Source organism: Papilio machaon, chromosome 9 (genome assembly GCF_912999745.1).
Source record: "Papilio machaon chromosome 9, ilPapMach1.1, whole genome shotgun sequence".
Classification (NCBI taxonomy): Eukaryota; Metazoa; Arthropoda; class Insecta; order Lepidoptera; family Papilionidae; genus Papilio; species Papilio machaon.
Window position 1 is genome coordinate 1,601,398 of NC_059994.1, and position 17,436 is coordinate 1,618,833.

The 17,436-nt window shown below is 31.1% G+C and overlaps 1 protein-coding gene across 6 annotated transcripts; it reads left to right on the forward strand.

Moving 5' to 3' along the window:
- Positions 1-290: 290 nt before the first annotated feature.
- Positions 291-16,055, forward strand: LOC106712872 (glucose transporter type 1). Of its 6 annotated transcripts, none has more exons than XM_014505542.2 (2): positions 291-510; positions 14,249-16,054. In XM_014505542.2, exon 2 carries the CDS (start codon positions 14,278-14,280, stop codon positions 15,658-15,660), a length of 1,383 nt encoding a protein of 460 aa, XP_014361028.2. In that variant the 5' UTR covers positions 291-510; positions 14,249-14,277; the 3' UTR covers positions 15,661-16,054. The 6 variants fall into 6 exon arrangements, with proteins under 6 accessions (XP_014361028.2, XP_014361025.2, XP_014361027.2 ...); XM_014505539.2 differs by lacking the exon at positions 291-510 and adding an exon at positions 661-926 and having other exon boundaries at positions 14,249-16,055; XM_014505541.2 differs by lacking the exon at positions 291-510 and adding an exon at positions 8,495-8,607.
- Positions 16,056-17,436: the final 1,381 nt, after the last annotated feature.

Below are 17,436 nucleotides of genomic sequence, written 5' to 3' on the forward strand. Positions count from 1 at the left end.
CATCTTCTATAAAGTTTTTTTCAGGTCATCATTAATGAAAACCTTAAAAAATATTTAATTTATTTATTGTTACGCCATAAACATAAATATACATCGAAAACAGAATAAAAATGATATTTTAAATTTATAACTATAATTAAACACTTTTGACCACCACTATTTTTATTTTACCGCACCTGGCTTCTTGTTTCGGCCCTTTTGGTGGAGCAGATTTGTGAATATTTTCCATTTTCATTTCATTTTCATCCTTTCTTTCCATTTGTCGCTCCTATGGGAAGATGGGAAGCTGTTTAATCTGACAGATCGAGATCGTCGATCATGCAATACAGAATCCCACAATATTCTATACTCCTTTTTGGGTCTTTATTAAGTGAAATTTAGAGATGAATTGTTTTTATACATTAAAAAATTATGCATAATTTAAATTCCTTTAAAAATAAATAACCAAGCGATTTAATTTGGTTTAGTGAAATGGCCTTAAAAGAATTTTACTCAACGCCCTGAAACGAGGTAATGTTTATTTAATTTTTTTTTATTTTGATTAAGGAAACAAAAAGCTAATTTTATGAGTATAGTTAAGTTGACATATGAACACTGCTTAACTAAAATCAATTTAATAACTGCATTGGTTGATTTAAGCACGCTACGTCGCGGTCATTTTATATGCCATTTATAAATTGAATTCAGTAAGCACTAAGCATGCAAAATAAACTTTTTTATATTTCATGCCTCATAATATGGAAGTCTAATGACCAACGTCGTTAAAAACCGGCTTTCTTTCTGTCAGTGTTCGTTGAAGAATTTTGCTCGTATTCGTTGTGATAGTTAATTGTGTGTTTTGCTAGTCATAGAAAAGTTTTTTCTTGTGTTAAAAATGTCTACGGAAATTAATAACCGGACAGCATTACTTCATAATCAAAGAAATGGTTTGTCTTTTGTCAATAATTATATGTTGCATGTGTACAATTTATGTATTTATTATTTCAAACAGTTAAATTGCGCTTGACTTTTATCAATAATTTAGATAAATTTAAGTTATTCTGTGTTTATTTAATTAATTTGTGATATATAATAAATTAATTTTTAAACATCAGATTTATTTTATGTTTTAGCATTTTTCTTGTGTGGTTAAGTTTAAATAAAAAATGCTTTTTCCACTAATTTTAATAATGTTAAGGTACTGTTTTACTCAGTTCTGAAAAATTTGATCTTTCATTGCGAACCTTTTCACACAATGTATAATTGAATCTTACTTACTATAATAAATGCGAAAGCTTAGATGGATGAATGTTTGCTAGAAGAAATCTCTGGAAAGGCTCAACGGATCTTGATGAAATTTGGCATTGGTGAAAACATAATCAGATAGAACAAATAGGCTACTTATTAAGTTTTTTTTAATTTAACATTATGAGGTGAGATTTGACATTATTAATTTTGATAATCAGTATAGTATTTATAAACCACCAAAATTGAGTCTTGCATTAATTTAAAATTTAAACAATTGTTTTATACATTACTAAGGTTCCATTGGTTTCATAAGTTTGGAAAGCAAAAGTACAAAAGATAACAGTCTGTCTGGAAGTAGAGATTAAGGAATTCCATTCTCTGTGATACTGGCACATACAAAAACAAATATACTTTATTGTGCACCATCACAGGGTTACAAGAAAAAGAAAGTACAGCAGGATTTACACAAAATACATCTTTTCTTCTACATCCATATATCTTTGTTAAAGACACTGGTTGAAGATTTTTAACTACATCATAGAGTTTTAATTTACTAGATATGTCATATGTCACTATATTTAATTAGTTATGTCAACATCATTGTTTTTCTAACTTTTCTTATAATATTAATTTTGATTAAAATAAATCCTTAAATACGGACTTTAATAATCTTGAATACATTATTTATAATCGTCTTTTTTCATCAATTAAGCTAAATGACCTGACATACCCCTTTTTATGTTCAGATAATAAAGACAAGAATTATTTATTAAAACTAAGCATCTGTGTCAAATTTCAACGACTGTTATGACATTTTAGAGATCTGTCCATCCCAACTTGCGCATTTACAATATTACTAATTGTGGGGTTCTGAGACACAAATACCTTTTTAAAACATATTGTTATCCATGTTTTGTCAAAGATAATGGCAGTGATAACGATATTTTTTGACAAAGATTTCATTCTCAGAAAACAATGGTAAGATAGTAATATGTACCTAGTACCACTAAAAGTACGCTTAAAAGGGATAAAATATAAATTCTGATTTGTAAAAAGATCATGTTATCAATACAGACACCTTAGAACTTTATTACGAAATGATTTATGACATATAATATTTTATTTTTGTTCCTGTAGCTCCCTCGAATGACGTCAAATGTTAACCTTTGACCTTTTTCGTTTAATACTTTCGATATTAACAAAAAAACGCGCTCTAATTCTGACTGAAACGTTATAAATTGGTTGCATACAAGCGCTGGTAAAAGGGGGACACTGTTAATAAATTGCAGTCAATTGATTCGTGTGGGAATCGTCAACTTGCTGGCAAGTAAGAAAATATATATTGTCATCTCATTTTTTGTCATTGAGACTGAGAAGGACAAAACATAAGCAGTTCTTAAGTGGAATCGCAAATATTTTACTATGGGTTTCCATTGCCTCGAAATACGTCTCCAAAAGTATTTCAAAATGTTTAAAATATCTCTTTTTCCATATGTTTCGGCAGTAGAAATTCACGCTTAGATTAGTATATTAATAATACACAGATTCTGTCCAGACTTCTTGTTGTATACGACTAGAATGTTAATGCAATTTATCTCAGCGAATCCATTGGGATTTCTAATCAACGATGGCTTGAGTCCTTTAATCAATTAGTGGCCGTAGTTAGAGCTATTTAAATCTGTTTAACTACTTGGTAGCGTGACTGTCGTTCACAATTCGTGCTGTTGTTTATTGCAAATTATCCTGCGCCATGTTTATGTTGACGGTTGGCTGAACAAAGTAATAACTTGTCATAAGTTCCTTTTCTAGTACTGCTACACCACGAATGCATACGATGTAAATTCAAAAACGTATTATTTTACGTACATATAAATTTTAAGAAAGTATTCCTACGTAAAATCCGGTATTAGCTAAACGAGAAGATGTTAAAGACTTATGCTGTGTCTAACAAGGTTTTATTTAAAACGATTTTGTTAGATTTGTGGATTACTAAAATAGTTTTATAGATTTAAAGCGATGGTAAAACTTTAATAAAACTAAAAAGCATTTGAAATAAAATGGGGTCGAGAGTCGCATCACAATACTTTATTGGATCCTCACGTATTTACGCCTGGGGACAATCAGTATAAATGGGCCGCCCTCGCAGCCACTGCTTACATACATACGAATAATTTATAAACGTAGTAATCTTATTAATATTATAATTATAAATGGGAATATTTGGATGGATGGATGGATGTTTTTAGAAGGTATATCCGGAACGACTCAATGGATCTTGATGAAATTTGGCGCAGATGTATAAAATAATTTGGAAGAATACATAGGCTACTTCTTAAAAATTTTTTTGTCGCGGGAAACGGCTAGTAGTTTCTAATTTTAAAAACAAATCGACACATCCTATATAAAGAGTTATATGTTATATGATGTCAATAATGGTTTTTGTCGGATTGGTGGAAAGGAGGAATTGTTGAAGCTTTTCACTCGCGGCTTGTTTAAAATAACTGGTAACGTTTTATTACTTAAAGTCAGAATGGTTTTAACCCTTCGTCTATAATTCATGTCGGACGTTAAACGATTATTTTGATTGGCAATCATTTAATCTTCATCCAATCTTCATTTCCATATTTGTTACGTCACGTTTTAATAACATTGTTATGTAACACGCTTTAAGGAAGTTATTTAAACTATATAAGTATCACAGAGATTCTTAATTCATAACTTTTATCTTTAAATGTCGTTTAGACTAATGTTAAAAATAATGGTGTAAAAACATTGCAGTTTTTGAGGTTTTACAATAGAAAATAGTATATGTCTACACCATATAGAGGGGGATAAAAACTTGTTTGTCACTATTGTGATAAAATATCACATATTTATTGTATTTCTTTTTTATATACTTAATTTTTTTTCCATAGTGTTTAGTTTTTAATATGTATTGCGTTTTTAATAGGAAGTTTTACTGTATTACTCCAAAAAAATACAGTTAGTCACTTTTAAATTAAACATTTGTTTTAACCCTTTGACCGCCGATGATTGCTAATATGGACGTCAATGTGGTTATAAAAATATGTTATACCCTAAAATATTTATCACCAAAACTAGTTTTTTATTTCCCAAGATCACATTTCGTTAAATTACGCATAATCATATTTCAATAACCGTGATTTCTGCTAGTATATTGGACAATATTCTGCGAAAAAAGTTTCAAATATATTTAAACTATAACTCGTGTCACGGGGTTCAAACTTGAACTCCTCCGAAACGGCTTGACCGATTCTCATGAAATTTTGTGAGCATATTGAGTAGGTCTGCGAATCGGCCAACATCTATTTTTCATACCCCCCCCCCATTTTTTTTAACTGCGCGCGGACGGAGTCGCGGGCGACAGCTATTTTATATGTAAGATTTAATTGAAACACTGTCTAAGTTTTTATAGTTAGACCCTTGTAATTTTTATTAAAGCTACTTAAGGATACTGTTCAGAAGTAGGTATGTATATTTTAACAAATACATTTTTATTAGTAACTAGCTTTTACCCGCGACTCCGTCCGCGCGGAATAATAAAAAAATAATAGAAAATGGGGTAAAAATTATCCTATGTCCTATTCCTGGTTCTAAGCTACCTGCCCACCAATTTTCAGTCAAATCGATTCAGCCGTTCTTGAGTTATAAATGGTGTAACTAACATGACTTTCTTTTATATATATAGATGTATGCATTAAAGATTTTATAATGCAAATACGTTGGTAACGTGCGGTTACTATTACGCGTTGGAAAACCCTAAGGGGGCGACCATTGTGTTGTATGTAATGATAGTTGTCATGATTTTGTCGGTAGCGTTGATTAAATCTTGACTTATGCCGCACTTAAAATAGTTGAAGGTTAGGGTGTCCTTTAGTGTTGTTTTCTAATACTAAATATTGTCGACAATGATGGGTATATGACATATTTGACACCTCTAACTCGTAAATACCAAAAAAATAACACATTTTTTTTACTGCAAATGATTGGAAGTTTTATTTCTATAGAATTAATTTAATGTTGCTAACACGTAGACCTATTTTCGAAGGTCTTTCACCCTACTTGTGTGTTGATATAATGATATGCGTGACAAAAAACTGTTTATAATACGTATTGTAAGAAAGTAGAATTCTTGATCAGATTTCTTAAACAACTGCAGCGACATAATTATAGTAAACAACTGAATAACTATAATAATAAAAACAAGTCAAGTTTGTAGTGATAGTTTATAAATAAAACACTCACGTTTATAACTCAGATGGATTGGTAGGAAATCTTATCTATATATATAAAAGAAAGTCGTGTTAGTTACACTATTTATAACTCAAGAACAGCTGAATCGATTTGACTGAAAATTGGTGGGCAGGTAGCTTAGAACCAGGAAACGGACATAGGATAAATTTATCCCGTTTTCTATTTTTTATTCCGCGCGGACGGAGTCGCTGGTTAAAGCTAGTATTTTCATATATACGAGGTTATAAGATCTTTAATACAAACGATTTTTTTATATGACTGTAATGTGAGCAGGAAAAGTTTTTTTTTGGTCAGGAAAAGTTAGCCCAATATGTGTCGTGAAAAAAGAGAATGAATATGTGTCTACTAGCTATTTTTTTTTTCTTAAAAATAAGTTTAAGGTTATGAAGTCTGTTAAAATGACCTTAAATTAGTAAAAACTTAATAAAATTGTATTTTTGTGATAAAATTTTTCTTTTTTGTTGAATACAATATACAAGAAATCCACATGTGCCAGAAATCCACATTGTATGAGCATATTTATTTATCGACAGCTGCACTGTAATTATGTTTTTTATTATTCATAAATTTATAAATTAATTATTACACTTCTGTACAAACATTACAATTACTTTGTAACTATGTTTGCTTGGCTTCTGTATTCGCAAAAATTCTCGACTAATCTATTAATCTATGTTTTAATTCAATAATGTTATTATGATGTAGCCATCAGTTTGCAAAAAAAAAAAACTTAACGGGATAAAATTACAATTTGCCCTATTTTATTCGTATTCACACTTTATTACAAAGGTTCCTTGATTGCAAGTAATAAGTGGTTAGTGATTGCGTAGTAATTTACACGATAAACAACATCTCTTTATTTTATTTGCTCTAATTTTATTTTATTCTTGTAAGAGAATTCTTGTGTATTACGTAATTACGCGAGGTGTTTTTTTGAAATTTCAGATGCTCCCCCCCCTTGGTGAGATGTCGTGAGATTTTATTCAACCCCCTCCCCCCATTCCCCAATCACGTGAGATTTTTCAAAATGTGGGTTTCTTAATAAACGCGTTAGATTATTATTGTAAAAAAAAAGAAAATTTGCTTCGTGTTTTTATTTAAGCATGTACAATCTGGTTTAAATGGACCAAAATAGTATAATTTTGAATTTGCTTTATTCAGAAAAAAAATTACGTGATATTTGCCAAGACCCCCCCCCTTTAACGTAAGATTAGGTGAGATTTGACTTGACTCCCTCCTCCCTTAAACATCTCACGTATTTTATGAACGCCCTTACTCGTATTTTTTTATTTACAGCATAATTTTATTTATAAACATATTTATTAGTAAATAGTCTAACCTTTTTAGCTTATTTATACTTAAGTGAATAAATAGGAATGTTGAACTTTTGTTATCAGAAGTAACAACACAGTTATTGAGTAAAAACATAGGTAACCTATAAGCAAGACTACGGAGATGTACGATGAAAGGATTGTATTCTCTTGATGGTTGTAGTTAATAATTTGGCACGTCGAAAACTAGGTAGGCTAGGTACTCTTTTGCCTGACGTGCCAACTATGACCTGACTTCTAGTAGTATTTCCTTACTATTTAAATTGATACATCCGAACGTATTAGCATAATTTACCTACATGTTAAAACATCATGCGTGATATTTTCATGGTATTTTGAAATGAAAATGGCAACACTAAACCGTGTATCTGCCGCTCTCTTAATGGCCAAAATACGACGCTGTCAAGATGACGTTGTTATGTCAAATTATTTCCCATTGCTATAAGATTCTTGTACTATAACTGTCTTGTCATGTTTTATTTCGAATTACATTTTCAATGCCTAAGTAGATTTTCTATTTTTCTGCCAGAACTAACCAATAGCAGCCTCTATCCCATCGAGTCAGATAAATCAGACGGACTATGTGCATATCGACGCTGGAAAGCATAAACGCTGTAACCCTTAAAATCGCGAATATGTTTTTCACACGTTAATAATTTCAACCATTATCAAACGATAGTGATTTTATTATAGGTTAGCACAAACTACACAACATTGCTAAATACCGCATGCTTGTAGGCGTATCAGCTCACGAGTTATCATTTTTTGGCTCTCCTGTAAAGTTCATACTTTCGGGGTTACAGCGTTTACGCTTTCCAGCGTCGATATAACAGTGTCTATTAGACGATAAAATTTACATTATAATGTCTATGATTAGATTTCTAAGGGAGATTTATTTTGAAAATTTCACATAAGTATACAGAATTTCCTATAATTTTATTGTAGTAAAAAATGTTGCTTAAGAGTTATTTACTATCAGACATATCAATAAATATCAATAATAAAGTATTATCAAATCTTTTCGTAGATTACACTTCAAGGAATTAAATTAATATCATCAATATTGATTGACTTTAATCCCCAAATCATGAATTAAAATATCATCAAATTAGGTGATAATTTTCAAAATTTACGATAGAATATGTGCTTTTATATTCATTTAATGTGTGACTACGTATGGAACAAAACTATTTATTTAGCTAAATATAATTTTTAGTAATAATAATTGTGTTGGATTGTTCACTTTGGTACTTGTTTTACAACAATATAGCCTTCCGTTGTAGTTGTCTTTTAAAATAAAGATATCAAGTAGTTTGGGATAGTTTAAACCTGTCTTAAAAAGGCTTGTCACTTGCTAAACTTAATACTAGTATCACACGTGGGTAGAAAATTGAGGCAGTGTAGTAATGCTATTTTTTGTGCGCACACGTAAAGCGATAAATATATCTAGTTCATCAACAAAGATCTTATGGCATTTTAATTGTTTAATGACAGGGAGCTAATTACACTAATCAGCTACTGAAAACGTTGACTAATGAACATTGCTTTAGATAAAGTTTTCGGTCCATACTTGTTTGACATATTCGTTCCGATAGTGACTGTTCTGCACCGTGTGAAGCTAGCATAAGTTGTCACCGGTTCTACCAGTAGGGGCAATGTTTATGCGTCTCAGTTGTAACCGCTCCCTTCACTCGGCCGTACGACTATATTAATATCAACATTAGAAATCGGTTTCTGTTGTGTTGTGTTTAAAAAGTTTCTTTATAGTGTAAAGGTAAATATATTCGTATATCTATCGTATAGACATTAAAATAATTTGCAATGGAAATACGCTTATCTGTAGATCTAAAATGTGTTAATGTGGCCTTTAAAAGTCAAATGTTTTGTGTCGAACTAGAAATTGGGTTTGTAAATAATGATGTTTTCAACATTCACAAAAAGTTATTCCTAATTTACTTATAATGATGATGCTAGAGAGAGATAGCAACAACCATTGATAATTATCAGTTTTATGCCGTAAATTACCATAAAAAAAAAATACAGTCGAATTGATAACCTCCTTCTTTTTGAAGTCGGCTAAAAATAGCGGCGTGGCATCTAAGATTGTTTTTCATTCTTTTCGTATTGTATATTTATAACTAGAAAAAGAATGTTTTGTCAAGGTTTCATCGGTTTTGTATACCAATGATAAGATTATTTCACAACTAAAACGAATGACTACGCGAAAATAAATTACTTTTAATATAAGCCAAAGTGAAAAACGCAAAATAAATGTGTACTTGGAATATATAAAACTGTGAACTATGTAATGGTGTACATACACTGTCTTTTGAAATTGCAATTCTTAGACTAATGTTAGTTGAATTATTAACTTGCTGATTCAGGAGGGTAAAAACTGAGGATATATTTTTTTAGTGTATTATTCAAGTTTATAAGTACAGTTTATTTTAACATTTAATATAGCATCAAAATCTTACTAATATTATAAACTAGCTTTTTCCCGCGACTCCGTCCGCGCGGAATAAAAAAAAAAAGAAAAGCGGGTAAAAATTATCCTATGTCCTATTCCTGGTTCTAAGCTACCTGCCCACCAATTTTCAGTCAAATCGATTCAGCCGTTCTTGAGTTATAAATGGCGTAACTAACACAACTTTCTTTTATATATATAGATGCGAATGTTAGATGTATGTATGGATGGATGGATAGATGGATATTTGTTTAAAGGTATAAGTCTGGAAAAACACATAGGCTACTTATTATGTTTTTTTAACTCCGCACGAATGGAGTTGAGGGCGACAGCTCGTCTTTTATAAACTGCAAGCTCCTTAAAATGTTTACGTAATATAATAATGAATGCATGTTTGAGAAAACCTTAGCCATTAAAACCTGTAATTGCTCTATTGTCTACATAAATTGTTTATAACATCTTTGAGGTGTTTATCGTTCTCCTTACGGCCTCTTTGCAGTGTAGCAAGGACTACAAGCTTAGTACTAGTTTTAATCCAGTTGCAATATCAACGTTATTTTTATTTCACTCGAGATATTTCACAATGTTTTTTATTAATAGCATTTCTATATTTTGTTGAAATAGTTGTAGTAATTTAATACTAGTTAAGGTTCCTTTTTGTAATAATATTTAATAGAGTATCCTTGTTAATAAATAAATCGTTTGTTAAATTAATCATTGCTCATAATGGAATACGATACCGATTACACAGCTTTGTCCGTCTTTATGACTAGAAGGCATTCAGGTATTGCAGTTTCAAGTTACAGCCATTTATATTTTTAATATTAAATCACATCAATCAACCTACATGCATACGCCCACGTTGCTAATTTTTATTGCATTATTATTAGAATCTAGGCTAGGTCTAAAGAAACTAACTTTAAAAGTAACTTAATGTAAAACATAAATTTAAAACGATCAGTGCTAGTGATTTTTCGCATGAAAGTGAACTCTTATGTTTTTGTACACGTTTGGCAATTGAAATCCACAGTTCATAAATAAATATATAAATTAATAGATAAATGTGTAGTTTGATCAGTTACATGGAGATATGCATATTTTCTTTTAATTATAACAGGATGTTGCAAATTACTTCGCGATGTATCGAACATCCTATAAACAGGATACTTGTTTATGCAAAAATGTTTACTAATTTTAAAATTATATCGAACGTTCTAGCAATTATTTGCATGATATTGGATATCCACGCGGTATGTGTAACCGGTTCTGTTGAAATAACAACATACTTAAATGTATGTGTAAATGCACTTACCACTTGCCTTTGTTGTTTGTTTTTGTATCACATTATTGTGTCATCAAAAATTTATTAAATACTAAAGATAGCCAATTTAATGAGGAAATATAGTACCTACGTTTTATAACACAACATATTGTTGTAATTTTTTTTACCGCAAATAACTTCGTAGATCAAAATTTACTTAGAAGTGTTTTTACTATTACTGAAATTTAGTCTTTATTAATCATCATCATGACTTAAAGCGGTCATGCCATATACGGACTGTTTTAAGTAATCGGTACAAACCTGCAAACCGCAGTCTGTGTATGACAAATTTGTAGTGATTGTTTAAGCCCGACTGCATAAAAATGTAGGTACCGACTTAAAGCAGTCTGTGTGTGGCTGTCCTTATGATTTTTTTTTGTATTTACAATTACGTTGTATTTGCCACGTTTCTTGCACAGTGTCAAGGCGGTGTTTACGCAAGCCGGTTTTGTTCGTCCGATTTCACCTTTTTGGAGACAGTAACTAATGTTTTTATTATTTTATTGTGTTTATCAAGTCTAAAGTGTCAATGTAATTGTATTCTAATGAATTTTAATGTTTTGCAAAGAATCTTATGTAAATTGAACACGATATGAAAGTAAAAGTAAGTCAAATTGATAGTGAAAGTTATTTTAACTAGTTGTAGAAGTTGTATGGATTTAAACAGTAGCGATATTGTGCATATGAAATTCAATTTGATAGAAATAAAGAAAAATATAATCATATTAAAAATTAAAAACAGATAGCAATCGACGATTAAAATCTCTTGTTTTTCGGATGTATAAGAGAAATCGAGTTCCCTTTTTGGAACAAGACTTCTATGCGAATTCAAAGCTGTAGTTCCACGTGAATCACTGATGGCTTTTACTTGGTTACAACTTGGATTGACCGATAGTAACTGGGCGGAAAAAAATATGTAATTTCAGAAATAAGTTTACTAATTCAGAATCAGCCATTATTCGAGGAAAGGAATTTGTATTCTCAAAATGTCATCGCGCATGACTGCGAAGGATGGATTTTTATCCTTATTGCGTTTTATAATCTGTACCGGTTTTATATATACCTTGATTACGATATTATTCTATGCACACAGTTGTTTAAAAAAACGTGTTTAATTGCTATAATGTATTTTTATTTTTTTATTAAGCTGACCCAGAATAAATTATTATATAGGTAGTACAATATTAAGGTAATATTAACCACCAAGTCGACTTTACAAAACAAGTAGGTACTAACGAATTTCATTCAATGGTAAAAAATACTCATGTTTTCGTATTTTTTTTCCATTGTTTTATTATATTTTTCTTGACGGCGCGGCGTGTGATTTTATGTTAATAACCAGTTCGACCTTCTTGGCCACGTGATACCAAGGAGGTTCTATGACCATCAATATGCGTTATACAAATCATATTATTGTACATCATGTAATTATAGATCTTGAAGTGCTTTTCACCAAATAATTAAAACGAAATCACGTCTAAAGTCGCAAGTGTTAATGACAACAAACATGAGCAAGAGTAATCACTTAACACGTAACTCAAGAATATCTGAATAAATCTGGATGTTTGGAACATAAGTAGATTACAGTCTGTAAGCACATTGGTTACTCAGTTTTTTTTATCCGATGCTGACATCAACTTAAAGATAACATTTAGTTAAGTACTAGACTTTACCATTTAATAGTTTTTTATTTTATAACTTTTCCACCTACAATAATACGCGGTCTTTCTTATTATTTTAAACGACATCTACAGACTCTTGGTCCGTACTCTTTTTTGCACATATTCCTTATTTTAAATGACACTAGGGATTTTTACATACAATATTCCTTATCTATATATATAAAAGAAAGTTGTGTTAGTTACACTTTTTATAACTCAAGAACGGCTGAATCGATTTGACTGAAAATTGGTAGCTTAGAACCAGGAAACGGACATAGGATAATTTTTTACCCCGTTTTCTATTTTTTATTCCGCGCAGACGGAGTCGCGGGTAAAAGCTAGTTTCTAATATTTGTTACAAAAACCTGTGGTCATGAAGGTTACGGGACTAATACGTATTAATCAATAAAGACACGAATAATGAAGGTAAATTATATGTAGGAAGACCAGATTTCAAATCATGTGCTTTGTAATGAGGACTTAATACCCATTTGGCAAAAAAATACTTGGCAACTCTGTACTATGGGTTTGATATTTATCTTTTTCTTTCTGAGTATATTCGTGAGTGTTAATATAATAAACTCTCACAATTATCCGAAATTAAAACAACGATTGTTTTGTCTCTACAAACAGACAGAATATGTTATGAGTAATATCATGTTCCATTACCATATGTGTTGTGTTGCACAAAACTCTATTGAGATTGTAATTCGATACAAGCAGCTTTTGTATTTGAAACGAGATCGCGGGCAAAAGCTAGTATGTAATATACTGTACGTTTTTAAGTACAATGTAATGTTAAAAGATTGTTATCACTCATATCAAATATTTTTTTATCAGTATCTTTGTTCGCATCAACATATGACAATTTATCTTTTTCTTAGTTAAAACTACGTAAGGTTTATGTAACGACGTCTCTATTGTGAGTATGTTTTATATTTTTTATACTATAGGCCATTAAAATTAACAAACATGTATGTTTTTTTAATTATTTAAAATCAATTCATATTGCTTTTTAACTAAGCTTGTTGTTTATTTGTTTTAGATTCTCTAAAATTAAAAACTTATCAAATTTAATTTTTTAAATATTTAATAAATCGGAATGAAATTAACACTTAGCTAAGCTAGCTAGCTTAATAAAGTTCTACATCTAGGTTATTTAAATAAAAAAATAGATGAATTGAACTTAGTTTTATAAATTAGTTTTTCATCGAATATGTTTGATTTCATTTAAGTAACTTTATAACTTCTAAACTAGTTACATAACTTAATTACGTCAAAATTTTTACATAAGAAGTACATTAATTATACATTTTTACTTAAAAGAAATAGTAATTTATGATATGATGTACTCATGTATATGGACTATATTTTATTATTTGTTTCGAAAAAGTTATTTTACTCGTATACAGTTAATTTGAAATTCTTTTGTTAACTTAGATTTTTCATGGTTTTATATAAATTAGTCGCGGCTCTTATCGGTTAGTTATAAATTTTGTTCAGTTCTGTTTATCTTGTAAGGCTTTTGAATTACTCCATTTTCCTTAAAAACTTCATAGTCGGTTGTATTAGTTTGAGATTTAAAATTTACTACGGTTCTTATCAGTTTTTAAGATTATCTTTTACTTTATCGTAATACTTACGTATATGTTAAATCTTTAAAACGTACGAATATATTACTTACTTATATTTCAGTTATCACATCAGTCTATATCGATTTCTCGTTCAATCGTAGCAATGAGATTACGTACAAAAAAACTATCGCTTGCTAAAACTGGAATGATATGCAATTAAATTTCGGTCTCTCACGATATAGATCAGTGTATTATAATCAGAACTGGGAATCAGAATTGTTCAATATATTTGACTATTCTTGGCAGGACGCAGCTGCAGTGCATGTCTTTATTTATAGTTTTTAATGTTGTCGTATAGTAGATAATGAGGTTTTAATTAATTTTTTCTCCAGTTCCAGAGTCGACACCACAACGACCGGCAATGGAGAGCGGCGGAACAACAGGCGCGCTGCTGTACGCAGTGGTGGCTGCCGTGCTTGGCATGCTGCAGTTCGGCTTCAACACCGGCGTCATCAATGCTCCCAAACAGTTCATCGAGAACTTCATAAAGGAACAGTACGACGCCAGCCCAGACCTCATATTCGGTGTCATCGTCAGTATCTTTGCGGTTGGCGGTATGATAGGCTGCCCACTCGCCAGCTGGGTTGCCGATAAACGTGGCCGCAAATTCGCTCTACAAGCTAACGCCATTTTCGGAGTCATCGGCGCCCTCCTGATGGGTTTCAGCAAAATGGCCTCATCAGTTGAAATGCTAATTATAGGCAGATTTTTGATTGGTATCAACTGTGGCTTTGCCACTACCGCCTCCCCGACTTACGTCTCGGAGGTATCGCCTTTGAAGCTCCGAGGTGCGTTCGGAACTGTTAATCAATTGGCGGTCGCGTTTGGTCTTGTCGGAGCACAGATTTTGGGGATCGACGTTATTTTGGGGAGTAACGACGGATGGCCACTGTTGCTTGGGTTAGCGGTGTTCTTGTCCGCTATTCAATGCGTCATGTTACCATTTGCACCGGAATCCCCTCGGTACGTGTTGCTGGTGCAAAGGAATGAGGAGCAAGCGAGGGCGCTTCTTGCTAAGATCAGAGGAACTGGGAACATCGATGATGAAATCAACGAAATGCACGAAGAGGACAGGGCTGCGAAACGAGAAGAGAAATTCAGTATTGGAGATTTGTTCAGGATTAAAGCTCTGCGAACTCCTCTTATAATTGGAATCGTTATGCATTTATCTCAACAATTAGGTGGGATAAACGCAGTGTTATATTATTCCTCCACCATATTCGAGAACGCCGGTTTAACTGTTGAAAATGCTAGATTAGCTACTATTGGTGTTGGAAGTATTTTGTTTGTAATGGCGCTTGTGTCTATTCCGTTGATGGACCGTTTGGGCAGGCGTACATTGCAGCTGTGGGGTCTTGGTGGAATGGCATTGGCTTCAGTTCTTATGACCATTGCTTTCTATACGTACAAAGACAACTTTACTATGAGTATATTTGCTGTTATTTTCACATTGTTTTACGTCGCTTTCTTCGGCGTCGGTCCCAGCTCTATCCCTTGGATTATTCTTTCGGAATTATTCGGCCAAGGTGCAAGGAGCGCTGCGGTCAGTGTTGGCGCTGCTGTTAATTGGTTTGCGAATTTTATAGTTGGTCTCGTTTTCATTCCAATGACCAACTTATTGGGCAATCTCGTGTTCTTGCCTTTCACGATACTTCTGATCTTTTTCTACGTGTTCGTTTATTTCAAACTACCGGAGACGAAGAATAAAACTATTGAGGAAGTCACGGCTGTTTTTAAGAAATAGTTAAAGTTAAACATTCCTTTTTGTTGTAAGTTGCAATAACTTTACCACTTGTGATACTTGTCGATATTGAGTGCGATGACGGATAACTTTAAGGGTTATGTGATTATTGGTTACTAATGTTCGTGTTTGGCATCTTCGTTGTTAATACTGACTGGATTCCATTCTTGGTTGTCGCAATCTTGCCGAATAATACAAACGTTTCGAAATGTATGTGAATTGTTAAGATGTTGACAACCTGAGGATTACGAACAAAAGCTTTGATTTAAAACTATACCAATTACGTCGAATCGCAGAATATTAGGAAGACTGACGCCTTATTTATTTCTAAACTACAAGATATTATTAAAGTACTTATTCCAGTAAATTTAACGTAAAATATTTGGCATTTTTATGTACGAATAATAAGTAGAAATGATAAAATGTATTGAAAATATATAAGTCTATATTACAACTTGTATTTTAGATGTAAAAAATCCTATAATTCATGACTTTATTTCCAATAGTATTTAAAATAAGATTATTTTAAGCAAAACTTTGCAATGTTAATAGTTTATGGTTTGTGGACCATTTTTTTTATTCTATAATTTGTTATACAAAATCTTTCTTATTGAACATGATTATTAAAAATTGCGTTTTTTTATATTATCAGATTTTCTATAGTGCCTTAGATTGTTTTGTTATTTGTAACATTTCTATGAAGGTATTTCTTTTATATCCTTTTTTCATACTGTTTTTTTTTATAAATCATGTAAATTGAACCTATAACTACGTAGAATTTCCAACCGTCCTAGTGTACTTTAGTGCCAATTTTATTTGTTTAGATTATAAGGTTAAAGCACTCCAATTACACTCTCCACTAGAAACACCTAGGTAACGCCTAATTTTAGTAAATTCCCTATGTTCACTCTATGCACACGTAGCATATAAGAAAGCCGAATTTGTCGGTTTTTCCGTTTCTGTCACCGTAGTACGTTGGATGTATAAAATTCGAAAAACACATTGATACGTGGCGGGGAACGAACCTGGATACTTTTTTTAGATTATGTTCCAGTTCGGTCAATCGCTTAATAACTTCGCCACCGACGTTATATTATTATATATCTGCGCTATGTCATATGTTTTATAAAATTATATAATTAAAGAAATTACAACAGAAAGCACAACTTACCTAATTAAAAAAACGACAGATATATTTTTAATGTATTCTGTTTCATACTTTAAACATGACTATATATAAGGAATCAATTTATTTATTATATATTTTATTTATCATATATAAGAATGATTTTTTTGTAGTTTTATTTTTTATTCCATTTTTCAACTGCTCGATAAAAAGCACAACATTACTATAATAGGAACTAGTATTTCAATTGATTTTGGTTGATTTGTCTTATATATTACAAAAAAAGTATATAAAGTGAAAAAGGTTTAGTTAAAGTATTTTTTTATTCGACAAGTTAATAACTTTAACTCTAGGGTTAGGTTTAAAATATAATTTGAATGATATATAAATCAAATATATTATGGAATTGCTCGAATGTTTATTTATTTATTGTAAATATAATTTTCTACAAACACAATTCTATTATTAAGAGTAATAAATGTAATATTATTTCAATGTAATGTTTATTGTTTGTAAATATTATAAGCAGCATATTTCATAAAATAAAAAAAAGAAACGAATTTAATTGACATGTTAAATAATTAAAATATATTCAATATTAGTGATTTTTTTATTTAATTTTAACATTCGATTATTAACCACCCTAAAACAGT

What these genes read in the sequence shown, in the direction of transcription:
- LOC106712872 (XM_014505539.2), top strand. Translation starts at nt 875, where the DNA reads ATGTCTACGGAAATTAATAACCGGACAGCATTACTTCATAATCAAAGA. An exon ending in ACTTCATAATCAAAGAAATG is followed by an intron (nt 927 to 14,248) that starts GTTTGTCTTTTG and finishes TTTTTTCTCCAG; the next exon opens with TTCCAGAGTCGACACCACAA.